The sequence below is a fragment of the Eriocheir sinensis genome, chromosome 35, assembly GCF_024679095.1.
Source record: "Eriocheir sinensis breed Jianghai 21 chromosome 35, ASM2467909v1, whole genome shotgun sequence".
Taxonomy (NCBI): Eukaryota; Metazoa; Arthropoda; class Malacostraca; order Decapoda; family Varunidae; genus Eriocheir; species Eriocheir sinensis.
In genome coordinates, this window is record NC_066543.1 from 8,341,461 (window position 1) to 8,354,345 (window position 12,885).

General features: G+C 45.0%; 1 protein-coding gene across 1 annotated transcript in view; it reads right to left on the reverse strand.

Annotated features, from left to right (window-relative positions):
• Positions 1-10,923: 10,923 nt before the first annotated feature.
• LOC127007552 (lachesin-like) overlaps positions 10,924-12,885 on the reverse strand; it is a 61,714-nt gene continuing 59,752 nt past the window's right edge. The window contains exons 11-12 of the mRNA XM_050878722.1: positions 11,895-11,963; positions 10,924-11,569 (exon numbers count right to left, since the gene is read on the reverse strand). Of these exons, the coding sequence (XP_050734679.1) occupies positions 11,490-11,569; positions 11,895-11,963 (149 nt within the window). The 3' untranslated portion in view covers positions 10,924-11,489. The remainder of the gene's footprint in view (positions 11,570-11,894; positions 11,964-12,885) is intronic.

The window sequence follows — 12,885 nt, forward strand, 5'->3', positions numbered from 1 at the left end:
GTTTTTGTTGTTGTAAAGATTTATTACGCCAGAGGAAAGTGTCTCTTGGCTCTGATAAAGGGATACAGAGAAAGAGAATTGATTAAAAGTCTGTTCAGGCTGTTTGTTCTTTCTGATACAGTGACGGAGAAGTGAAGAAAAATTATTAAATCTTAGATAAGCAAAAGGGACAAGGTAGGAAAGGAAGGGCGTGCACCTATACCATGTCCTGTAGAGCCGATCTTGGGGACAGACACGATGATCCACGCTCCTCTTTTCTATAGTAGTAGTTTTTTTATTTCCCTGGTCCTGTCAACCCATCTGTCACCTCCCTGGTTGCTCTAATGTTCAGTATCTACAAGGCCTTAGCTATTCACATCAATTTTCCTCTTTTTTCTTGCCGTTTCCCTTCCGCCTGTTGTCAAAATCTCACTCTTCATCCACTCCCTGCTGTCTCCTTGCCTTTCGTTCCCAGCACCATCTCTTCCTTGCCCCACCCTGTCACCCAGTACCCTTTTCTATCACCATTTCTCTTAAAACTCCCTCCTTGCATCCCACTTCCAAGTCCTCTTCCTTTCTTCACATTTTTCTCATCACCGCCTCTCCTTCGGCCCACTTCCTCTCGCCCGCTCCCAACACTTCTCCCTTCCTCCTCTTCCTTGAACCGCCCTCTCGCGGCACTTGGCGTAATGACGGGCTGGTGGTCCTGAACGCGACCTGGTTACGAGCAATAAACCGGAGTTGAGTGTTCGCGACGATGACTCCGTGTGTGACTCCTCCTCCTGTGCTCCTCTTTCACCTCCTCCTCCAGCTCCTCCTCCTCCTCCTTCTTTTACTCCTCCTCCCCCTGTTGCTGCTGCTTACTCCTCCTTCTCCTCCTCCTCTTCTCCCTCCTCCTCCTCTTTTCCCTCCTCCTCCTCCTCCTCCTCCTCCTCCTCACACCTCCTCCTCCTCCTCCGCCTCCTCCTCCTCTTTCATCCCCTCCTTCGGCTCCTTCTCCTTCTCTACCTCCTCCCTCGGCTCCTTCTTCTCTCCTTTTTTTCCTCTTCCTCCTCCCCATCCTCATCCTCATCCTCCTCACCCGAGAGAGAGAGAGAGAGAGAGAGAGAGAGAGAGAGAGAGAGAGAGAGAGAGAGAGAGAGAGAGAGAGAGAGAGAGAGAGAGAGAGAGAGAGAGAGAGAGAGAGAGAGAGAGAGAGAGAGAGAGAGAGACCGACCAGAAATATTAACTGTGCTTCTCTTTATTAATTTCCTTATTTGTATTCTAACCTCTGTTTACTTATGTCTTTTTTGTAATCATACTTCACTATTTTTTTTATTGAATTGTAATTGCATTGTCTTCATATGTTTTTACCGTCCTAGACACTACATTTATTAGTCTATTCTCCCTTGTTTTACTCTTTTTATATCTGATATGCTGCATGTTTTTTTTTTTATTTATTAATTTATTGGTCTTTCTATCATATTTGGTTAATAATAAATTTGTTTTTTTTATTGTCATTATTTATCCTTTTTTTTCTGAAGTGTCCATTTTTTCTGTGATGTTTTTTTCGGTGATGATTTTTTCGGTGATTTTTCTTCCTCGTCGCGTCGTGTTGTTGCGCGGGATCAGCGTGGCGGGGCTTGTTAAGGGAGGATGGACAGGGGATTAGACGCACCACCAAGAACTGCTCTACTGCCTCGCCTGCCGACCCTTCACCACCACCACCACCACCACCCGGTGTACATAAGAACATGAAAACATAAGGAGTCTGCAAGAGGCCGGTTGACCTATACAAGGCAGCTTCCGTAAGCCTAACTCCACCTTACCTCACTATCCATGAATGTACCCAACTTGTTTTTGAGTGCATCTATGGTATTAGCACTTGCAATATGACTGCCATTTCTGTTCCACTCATCTGCGACTTTAATGATAAACCAATTTTTGCTCACTCACTCACTCACTCACTCACCCCCACAACCATCATCTGTACCAAGACATCTCACTCACTCACTCACTCACTCACCCCCACAACCATCATCTGTACCAAGACATCTCACTCACTCACTCGCTCACTCACTCACTTCGTCATTTAATCACTCCGTCAGTTAGTTATCAGTCTATGATCATCTATCTCACTCGTTCACTCTTCCACTCACACACTCACTCTCTCGCGCACTCAATCGATCTTTCTCTCTCTTTTTCTCTCAAGCAGGTGCGACGTGGCAGGTGTTAACGAGAGAGAGAGAGAGAGAGAGAGAGAGAGAGAGAGAGAGAGAGAGAGAGAGAGAGAGAGAGAGAGAGAGAGAGAGAGAGAGAGAGAGTTTTCTACCATGTCTCTCAAACTCCTGGACTTGACCCGAGCTCTCTGAAGTTCACCTGTGCACTCGTTGCCTCTCTCTCTTTCTCGCGTTCTCAGGTAACACACGGAGACAAGTGCCCTCTCTCCTTTCCTCCCTGACACTGTTATTGGCACTTCACCCTCACCTGGCTTACCTGAGCTGCGGCGGGGGGGGAGGGGGCGCAGGTGAGAGGGTGAAAAGGTGAATAGGGATTGGGTCTTGGGCAGTATTGGAAACGTGAGCAAGGATTAAAGGTAGCAAGCTTGGATTCGGTGATGTGGATTTAATTTTGTATACGATGTGTGTGTGTGTGTGTGTGTGTGTGTGTGTGTATGTGTGTGTGGTGATTTTCTTTCAATTTACAAGAAGTACGATGGTATTCTTTTTGAAGGGAGCAATTTATAGCAGGTTAGATTACACTTTCCTCCTCTTTCCCTCCTCCTCCTCTTTCCCTCCTCCTCCCTCTCTCTCTCCCTCCTCTTCCTTCTCATTCTTCTGCTCCTGTTCCTCGTCCTCCTCTCCCATACCCTCCTCCTCCTCCTCCTGCCGCACCTCCCTCTTCCTCCTCCTCGTCCTCTCTCTCAATCCCCCGCAGGAAAATATTGCCTTGTTTTCTTCTCGTCGTTATTTTTGCCTTTATTGAGCTGTTATGACGTGGCGGCGGCGGCAGCGGTTGTGACGGCGATGGTGACGGTGGCGGTGACGGCAGTAGCCAAGCAATGCCGTGAATAAGCCAGAAGATATCAAGAGAGTAATGACGGAAATCTGACATCACGTATTCCCAATTTGATATTTTGTAACAAGTGAAAGGGGAGATGAAGAGGATGACAGGTGGAGGAGGAGGAGAAGTGGAGAGAAGTAGAGAAGGAAAAGAATAGGTAAGGGGTGAGTGTAGGAGATGGGAGTGATGAAAAGGGGAGATAGTCTATACTGATGGAGGGGGAAGAGAATGAAATGAGTAAAAGCAAGGAAGAGGGACAGGAAAGGTAATTGTAAAGAGAAAGATGAAGGTAGGTGAAAATGAAGATGAAGATGGAAAATAAAGTAGAAAAGAATGAAATGAGTGAAGGTGTGGGATAGGAGCAGGACAGGTAATGGTTAAGAGAGAGATGGAGGTAGGTGAAAATGAAGATGAAGATGGAAAATAAAGTAGAAAAGAATGAAATGAGTGAAGGTGTGGGAGAGGAGCAGGACAGGTAACGGTTAAGAGAGAGATGGAGGTAGGTGAAAGTGAAGATGAAGAAGGAAAATAAAATAGAAAAGAATGAAATGAGTGAAGGTGTGTTAGATGGGCAGGAAAGGTAACGCTGAAGAAAGAGATGGAGGTAGGTGAAAGTGAAGATGAAAAAGGAAATTATATTAGAAAAAAATGAAATGCGTATAGGTGCGGGGGAAGGACAGGTAATATAAGGGTGAGGAGGGAGATGGAGGCAGGTGAAGGTAAAGAGGAAGAGGGAAAGGTAGAGAAAGGTAGAAGTGTGTGATTGGGTGATGAAGTGTTTTAATTTATTTGTTGATAGCGTGTTTGAGTAATTTGTGAAATGTTGCCCTCTTCCATATTAATTAAAAAAAAATAGATACAATAGATTTTAAACATCCTGAAATATTATAAATGATGTAAAGAGCAGTGTTCTCTTTCTCCACACATCTATTTGTCTATCTATCTCTCAGGTATATCAAATGTTTACCTTGTGATTTACTTCTGCAAAACTCTCATATCTCATAATAATCATTCATGCCTGACACCTACACACCTTTCTCTGCCTCTTTTCATGTCACAAGCAGCCGAGCGTCACCTTTTTTCCGTGTGCCCTGATAAGAGTGCCCGGGAGATTAATGTAAATAGAAGGATCGGGTGTATAGCTTAACGTGTCTTTTATTGTAGGCTTGTTTGTCGTGTTGAATAATATTTGGTGGAGTGCATGGAGGCGTCAGTGTTCTTTTCTCCTTTACTTCGGAGCTTCCAGTAGCTGTCTCTGTTCCCACGGTGTTCACAATGGCTTTTCGGTGATGCCCGTGCTACAGATCGTCATGGCAATCACTCTTCATGTAATGGTGTTATGGTCCTTTACTGTGCTCGCCTGTTTTCACTTGAGTCCTGCTTATTGGTATCGCTCTCACATAGTAATTCGAAATCGGTGAGGAGTCAAATGCATCGCTGTCATATTAGTGAGATAAAAGTTGGTTAAGAGTGATGTCCAGATTTCAATTTATTGCCAAACTTGGAGGCTTCAGGCGAGGTAAAATGTCTTCATCGCCGGTAATTATAATCAAGGTGTTGAGAGGTGGGGGGGCTGCATCATGGGCGACCTTGGCATTTGTCCCTTGACGGCAGGTGCGTGGATACATATACATACCTACATACCTGTCTACCTGTCCACCTACATAGATACACATACCTAAAAAAAGATAAAATAATAAACACACACACACACACACACACACACACACACACACACACACACACACACACACACACACACACACACACACACACACACACACACACACATAATTGGAGGCAGCGTTGCGTCGTGGGGGAGCGCTGCCATCCTCCCCAACAATAGTCCGGCGAATGTATATTTTGAAGTCTCTCTTCGGGCCAGCGCCGCCCCAGCGAAAATAAAAATAAAAGAAAGGCTGGGCTTCCCTACATACCGACAATAACCGCGCCTCTATCACCCATAATTGAGTTTTGTAGATGTGAGGGGGACAGAGGGAGAAAGGGAGGTGCGCGTGCATGGTGGCTGTGTGTGTGTGGTGAGGAAGGGAGGCGTGTGGTGGGGATGGTGATTGTGGTGATGGTGATAGTGGTGGTGCCGCGTCGTGGTGGTGAGCTGCAGAAGTTGGTGAGGATGGTGGTAGTCTGTTATCGTGGTGATGGTGAGTTAAAAGTGAAGGGTTGAGGTGGTGATGGTGATTCTGGTTATGGTGATGTGTTGTTATGGTGAGCTGCAGAAGATGGTGATGATGGCATTGGTGTGTTCTCGTGATGATGGTGAGTTATATGCGATGGTGAGTGATGCTGGTTATAGAGGGGATAATGAGGCTGGCTATGGTGGCTGTGTTGGTGATGGCAAGGGATGAGGAAGGGTTGCGGTGATGATGGTGATGCTGGTGATGGTGACCGTGGTGATAATCATGACGGTGGTGTTGATAGTAGTGAGAAAACATGTAGAAGTATCCGTTGTGTGTGATTGCTTGTGGTGGTGATGGTGGTGATGGTGGTGATGTTGGTCATAGCAATGGTGATGTGTTGTGATGTTAAGGCCATAACCGCTCATGGTGAAAGGGTTGTGGTGATAATGGTATTGGGGGCTGCGATGGTGATGAATATGGCGATAATGGTGGTGAGGGAGAGTGCATGTGACTGGTAATAATAGTGTAGAGAGGGAGACTTTAGACAATGGTGATGGTAATGGGTGAGGTTGTGTAGTGGGAGCAATCAAGGGATGTAGTGGGAGCTATTATTGGCGTTACAAGGGCAGTGTTGTGGAGTGGGTGGGTGTCAACGTTGCCAGATTGTCGTACTCAGCCGCTTATATTTCCCGACTTCCTACCCAAAAACTTTCTTCTGGGCTCCAATAACGAAACTCATTTATAGTTATCGTTAAAAGAGTTAGATCCTGATGTTTCTTGGCAATAGTTAGGCGTCAGAAACCGGTAAATACTATCCTATGAGTACGATAATCTGGCAACGGTGGTGGGTGTGTCTGGAACATTGTGGGAGAAGTGGGGAGAATGTGCAAGGGAGAAAGTATATTGTAGTGGGGTTGAGGTGAGAAGTCGAGGAACAAAAAGAGGAATGTATGGGTGGAGAAAAGTGGAAAGAAGGGTGGTGGAGAGGGTGGATGTGATTAGAAAATATATTATGAGAAAAGTGGAAGGAGGATAGAGGGTGTTGTGGTGGGGTTGAGGTGAGAATGGAATGGAATAGAAGAGCAAAAGATGGATGAATGCACTATAAAAAATAAAAAAAACAGTAAAGAGAAGTGCAGAGAGAGAAATTGTAAGGAAAATAAGGGAAGGAAAGGGAATAGAAAGGAAGGAAAGGGAAGGATAGGAAAGAGAAGGGAAGGGAAGGGAAGAGAAGGGAAGGTATTGTGAATTGTGGTGTGGGAGTGGTGGAAAGTGGAACTATTGTGACGTGGATGAGTCGGAAAGATAAGAAAGTGGATGAAATGGAATACTGATGGATTGACAGAGTGGAGAAATTGGGGGAAAAATATGGAATGCTATTTTGACCAGTGCATTGTGAAGTGGTGGCGGCGAGGGTGGAGTATTGCTGTAGGGGGAGAGGGAGAGAAGAGGAGGAAAGGAAGTGGAGGAATGGAGCGCTGATGGAGTGAGAGGGGAATGAGAATATGGAAAAAGGATGAACAGGGGAAACAAGAGAGAGAGAGAGAGAGAGAGAGAGAGAGAGAGAGAGAGAGAGAGAGAGAGAGAGAGAGAGAGAGAGAGAGAGAGAGAGAGAGAGAGAGAGAGAGTAAACATGGCGGGCGGTTCTCCAGAAGGGCAACACTCCGATATGCGGCCAAACATTTGTTCAACACTTGTGCCTGAACCGAATGTCAAGGAGACACGCTGAACTAACACATCCACCTGCTAATCCTTGTTCCACCCCCCCTCCACCTCCTCCTCCACCTGTCCTGTCCTCTACCCACTCAATCACTCAGTTTCTCTCTTTCTCTTTGTTCTTTCTGTCTCTCTCTCGCTCTTTGTATTTTTTCCTCTTCCTCTTCTTTTCTTCTTTTCTCGCCTTCCTTTTTATTCCTCTTGTTTCCGTTTCTTTCGTTTTGTTTTGTTAAGTTTCGCACTTTTTTCTAAGCTTACCTGTCCATCCCTTACTTGTCCTTATTCTTATTTTCCTTTATCTTCCCTTTCGTTCCCTTCCCTTCCCTTCCCTTCGTCTCCCTTCTCTTTCCTTTCCTTTCCTTCCCTTCCCTTCCTTTTTTACTCCCTTCCCTTCCTTTCCCTTCCCTTTCTTTCCTTCCTTTTAACTTACCACTCTCTCACCCATGCCTCCATTTATCAGCCCTTTCCTCCACTCATTCTTCTTCCATGTCCTCTCTCACTCGCTCTTCTTCCCCTTTCCTCCCTTTCGTCTCCCTTCCCTTTCCCTCCCTTCCCTTCCCTTTCCTTTATTTCCTTCCTTTTAACTCTCCCACTCTCCCTCCCATGCCTCCATTTATCAGCCCTTTCCCTCACTCATTCTTCTTCCATGTTCTCTCTCGCTCACTCTTCTTCCCTTTCCTTTCTTGATTTTTTTCCCTTTCCTTCTAAACCCTTCACCCACTTACTCCCTTGCCTTTAGTTCTCTCTTCTATCCACCCTTTCCTCTCGTTTCTTCCCCTTCCTCCTCCTCCTCCTCCTCCACCACCTCATCTTTGTTTGTTTTCCTGTCCTCATGCTCTTCTTTTTTTCTCTCCATCTGCCTGTTTCTCTCCCTGCTTCTCATGATCACTTGCTCTCTTTTTCTCCTGTCCTCCTCCCCCTCCTCCTCTCCCTCTCTCTTTGCTCTCCTGTTACCCAATGTTTTTATCCTCTTTGCATTCTCCTCCTATTCCTCCTCCTTCTCCTCCTCCTCCTCCTCCTACTCCTCCTCCTCCTCCTGACCTTGCTGTATTAGCCTCAGAAATACTGTTGTAGTGTAATAGATATCTTGAATAACTTCTCGAAATAGACTTGAAATTGGATATAGCTTATTTATTTCTCTCTCTCTCTCTCTCTCTCTCTCTCTCTCTCTCTCTCTCTCTCTCTCTCTCTCTCTCTCTCTCTCTCTCTCTCTCTCTCTCTCTCTCTCTCTCTCTCTCTCTCTCTCTCTCTCTCATAATATGGCAGTGTACTCTAAATGATAAAATGATTGAGCGAAAATTAGCTCACTGGAGGGAGAGGAGGGAGGGAGGAGGAGAGACAGGAGAGAGTGTGGAGGAGAGGAGAGGTAGAGGAAGGAGAGAGGGAGGGAAAGAGAGAGGGAGGGAAGGGAGAGAAAAAGGGAGAGAGAGAGAGAGAGAGAGAGAGAGAGAGAGAGAGAGAGAGAGAGAGAGAGAGAGAGAGAGAGAGAGAGAGAGAGAGAGAGAGAGAGAGAGAGAGAGAGAGAGAGAGAGATTTTTTAATGAATGCAGTGTTCCCATCACCATTAGGACGTAAATGTTCGTCTGTCGACAGGTAAAGTTTTGTGTGTTCACCGATGGACCCGATGGAGACAGGTGGACGGAGGTGGAGGAGTCGATGGATTGAGATTTATAGATAGGATTGATTGATATTTTCTGTTTGATTGGTAGTAGTAGTAGTAGTAGTAGTAGTAGTAGTAGAAGTAGAAGTAGTAGCAGCAGTTGTAGTTTAAATAGTAGTGTCTGGGTAAGAAGTTGGAATCGATAAAGAAAGTATAGTAGATTGATATTAAGGTAACAACAGTGTGAGGAGAAAAATGTGGAGATAAAGGAATAAGGGGAGAAGAAGAAAAAGGAGGAGGAGAAGGAGAAGGAAATAGTCGTGGTGGTGTTGGCAGTAATGGATGAAGAAAATAGAAGAAAAAAAGGAGTGCGTGAAGTAGGAGGAGGAGGCGGAGGTCTGAGGACAAGCATAGTATAGCAGGAGAGCAGAAATTCGAAGTCTAGAGCGTACGACTGTCATAGTAAGCAACGGGGGACTGATGTATTCAGACGTGGTATTTCAGGCAGACGTGATGGAAGTGACCTTAGTGGCTCGGAGTGGTGTTGGCCTTTGGGAAGCTGTCAGGGTCTTGTGTTGGCGGCCGAGAGGGATAAAAGAAATGAGAGTGTTACACTTGAGGTGAGCACCGGAGACACGAGGGTAGTGAATAATCCAAAATGGTGGTGGGGCGCTGCTATGTAATTTGTGTGTGTGTGTGTGTGTGTGTGTGTGTGTGTGTGTGTGTGTGTGTGTGTGTGTGTTTCTTTTAGTGTTTTTATTCAATTTTCTGTAAGTGGACGTCTTCTAAGTGTTCTTTTCTCGTCCCACTCTTTATAGGTCGTGCAAAGTCTACTCTGTTCACGAAAAAATGCAGGACGGAGCGCACCTTCCAATACCTTCCCTCCGTGACGCGTGAGTATCAGATCCCTTCCCGAACTAACATCTGCTTGCCACGTTTATTGTTTCAGGTGTACAAAGCAAATCTAGGTCTTAATATACAGACAATAATTTTGCACAACATATCCCTAGCTGTAGAGGTGGATAACACTATTCGTATCATAACACACACACTTACATACATAGGGAAAACTACGAAGGGACAGACAATACCATAGTTAAACTGTCACATCGATATAGACTACACAACAATATGGAGATAAGAACAAGAATCTTCAAATTAACGATATCACAAATTGCCGATCATTCATAACTTTTAATCTTTTTTACATATGGGAGGAGAATAAGAAGCTGCAGGGGAAGAGAGGCAAAGAGAAGGCCGAGGCATGTTCTTCACTTTTATTTCGTAACATACATGATTTTACAATATGTACACAGAAAGGGGGTGGAGGGGGGGAGGGGGGGAGGGGGAACCACCACACACGCGGATAATGGCTGTAATCTGTTGATGGTAGCTGTTAACGGGCATGTAGATGACGTTGAGAGAGAGAGAGAGAGAGAGAGAGAGAGAGAGAGAGAGAGAGAGAGAGAGAGAGAGAGAGAGAGAGAGAGAGAGAGAGAGAGAGAGAGAGAGAGAGAGAGAGAGAGAGAGAGCACCATCTGGAACTCCGATCAATTCTTTTCTCGATTCCTATATTGTCGAGTAAAAAAGGGATAGAAAAAATAAAAAAAGGGAGAAAGCATCACTAAGCCTTTCATCTTTTTATTTATTTTTCATCCAGCTACGCCATTTTTGAGAGAGAGAGAGAGAGAGAGAGAGAGAGAGAGAGAGAGAGAGAGAGAGAGAGAGAGAGAGAATTATCAAAAGAGACAAATCGATTCATATATGTTTTTTTTTTTAATCCAAGGAATTAATGATGAGTTTGGCACGAGCTTCTGAAGTTCACGGACGCTACAACAACAACAAACAACAACAACAGATCAACTTCCGCTATGCAGGTGTTGTTTAATTAAGAAAATAAGTCACTGATCAGAGAACGTACACACACACACACACACACACACACACACACACACACACACACACACACACACACACACACACACACACACACACACACACACACACACACACACACACACACGTCTGGAAGCACTCGTACACATTGGCACACACATGAGATATAGATCTATGTACACACAGACGCACACAAATACATAAAACGTCTGTATTTGTTCAGTTCTACGTCTCGCTACGGTGTTGTGTGTTTGTATGTACAGCGTCGCCCGCCTGTCAGGAGCCGAAGAGAAGGAAAGGGCCCTGAATAAGAGAGAAGGAGAAGGAGAAGGAGGGAAAGACGGAGACAGAGAGACAGGTGGTGCTTGTGTGTTATATCTTGTGTACAAATTACAAAATGCTATTTACATCTTAAACCGACCACTGAGCGTTTATTTAGTACACCGGATAAATCGTATATCATCAACACCCACAACATGCCCCTCCAGCACGCGGCCAGGGGCAGAGAGAGCCTGAGTAGGACCGAGGCTGCCACCCGGCCTCTTCCGTGGCTAGCTAAGGTAAGGGGGACCGACTGCCTAGCTAAGGGGAGCATCTGGGCCAGGGGAGGGCAGGAAAGGAAAGGAAGGTAGAAGGGTTAAAGGGGGTTCTCATATATAGATATATCTGGAAGCCATTATTCAACGCCTTAACGTTAAATATCTGTATATAAGTGTTAAGTCAGCAGCAGCGTTGGGGATCAAGGGCGTGGACACACTCGGCCGCAGCGAACCAACCAACCACACACACAGAACATGATCACAGGGATAGGATTCAAATATGGCTGCAGTAGGTTCAGAATCTTCTAAACACCGATAAATTCCTCTGAGTTTCAACATAGATCAACAAACCTCCCGACGGAACGTCGCCGTGCCACCACCAAGACGTGTATCTCGCTTTCTGGTCGGCTGGGCAGCAACCACTGAGTTCGTTTGTTTACACGTGGCGTCACATTCCTTCGCTCCATTGCGCCCGGATTGGCTGAGCCGCTTCACAGATAAAGAGTGCGCTTGGGAGGCAGCCCGCCGCTCATGCTGTGGCCGGCGCGGCACCCTCCAGCAGGCGGCCAAGCGTTGCTCTCAGAAGCGGCGGGCCCACAGCAGGGACGCCGCCCCCGCAACGCCGGCCAGGGGGAGCACGGAGTAGGCATCGCGGGTACCTGGGGGCGTTAAGACAGCACTCATTAATCTCGGTCCACTGCAATAACCGGTCGCCTGTGGACGACGCAAAGCGCTGCGTGGCAACTAAGGCTAAAGTCGGCTTATGAAGTCTTCAGATTAATATAGTTTGATTACACTGAGGAACTTGAGGGGCCAAAAGCACCATTATCTTTATTCATTCTACGAAAAAGTCTTCAGCCTGTAAATTTCTAAAGGGTAGGCGGGAGACTCCAAGGTTAGCGAAATCCAAATTCTTATCAAGGTTACTGACGAGGATCCGATGAAGTAAAGGTGTTGTCAGTCAGGCGCAGCGTCGAGACTTACCTGAGCTCGGGCCGATGGCGGGAAGGTTGAGGCTCCGCTCCTGCTCCCTCAGGTCGAGCTCTTCGCCGTCTGGAAAGGCACGGCAGGTGAGCGCCCCAGCCCCTTACTCCCGAACACCTGACCCCTCACTCCCTCACAGGGCCCCCTCAACGCTTGTCATTGTTAGCATTATTATTATTTAGAATATTATTATTATTATTATTATTATTATTATTATTATTATTATTATTATTATTATTATTATTATTATTATTATTATTATTATTATTATTATTATTATTATTATTATTATTATTATTATTATTATTATTATTATTATTATTATTATTAATCTTATTATTATTATCATCATCACCGATATTATTATTATTATCATTATTATTATTATTATTATTATTATTATTATTATTATTATTATTATTATTATTATTATTATTATTAGTAGTAGTAGTAGTAGTAGTAGTAGTAGTGATAGTGGTAAAGGTAGTGGTAGTATTAATAGAAATAGTAGTAGTAGTAGTAGTAGTAGTAATAGTAGTTGTAGTAGCAGGAGGAAGAGGAAGAGAAAGAGGAGGAAGAGGATTTTAACTATCATTATTTAACATTTTTATTTTAACTGCAAAGAATATTTGCAAAAAATATAAACTCACAACAATGCAACTAAATTTAATGAGTAAAAGTTTAGGATGTCGGGCCGGACACGGCGGGCGGGCTCATGCGACTAACTCAGGGTGACAACCAACCAACTGATAGGTGGACAGTGACGGGGAGAGGGACGGGACACCAGGGGGGGGGGTAAGAGGTCGAAGGGCTGAAGGAAAGGAAAGAGGAAGGAAGGGGAGAGGAAAGCGTACAAAACAAGTGCGACCAGTGGCGAAACTAAATACAAGAATAAAAAAAGACAAAAAACGTTAAAAAAGAAGAAAAAAATAGTCCGTAATGTTGAAAACCAAAAATCAACCAAAGAAAAAATAGTGCTGAAAAAAATATC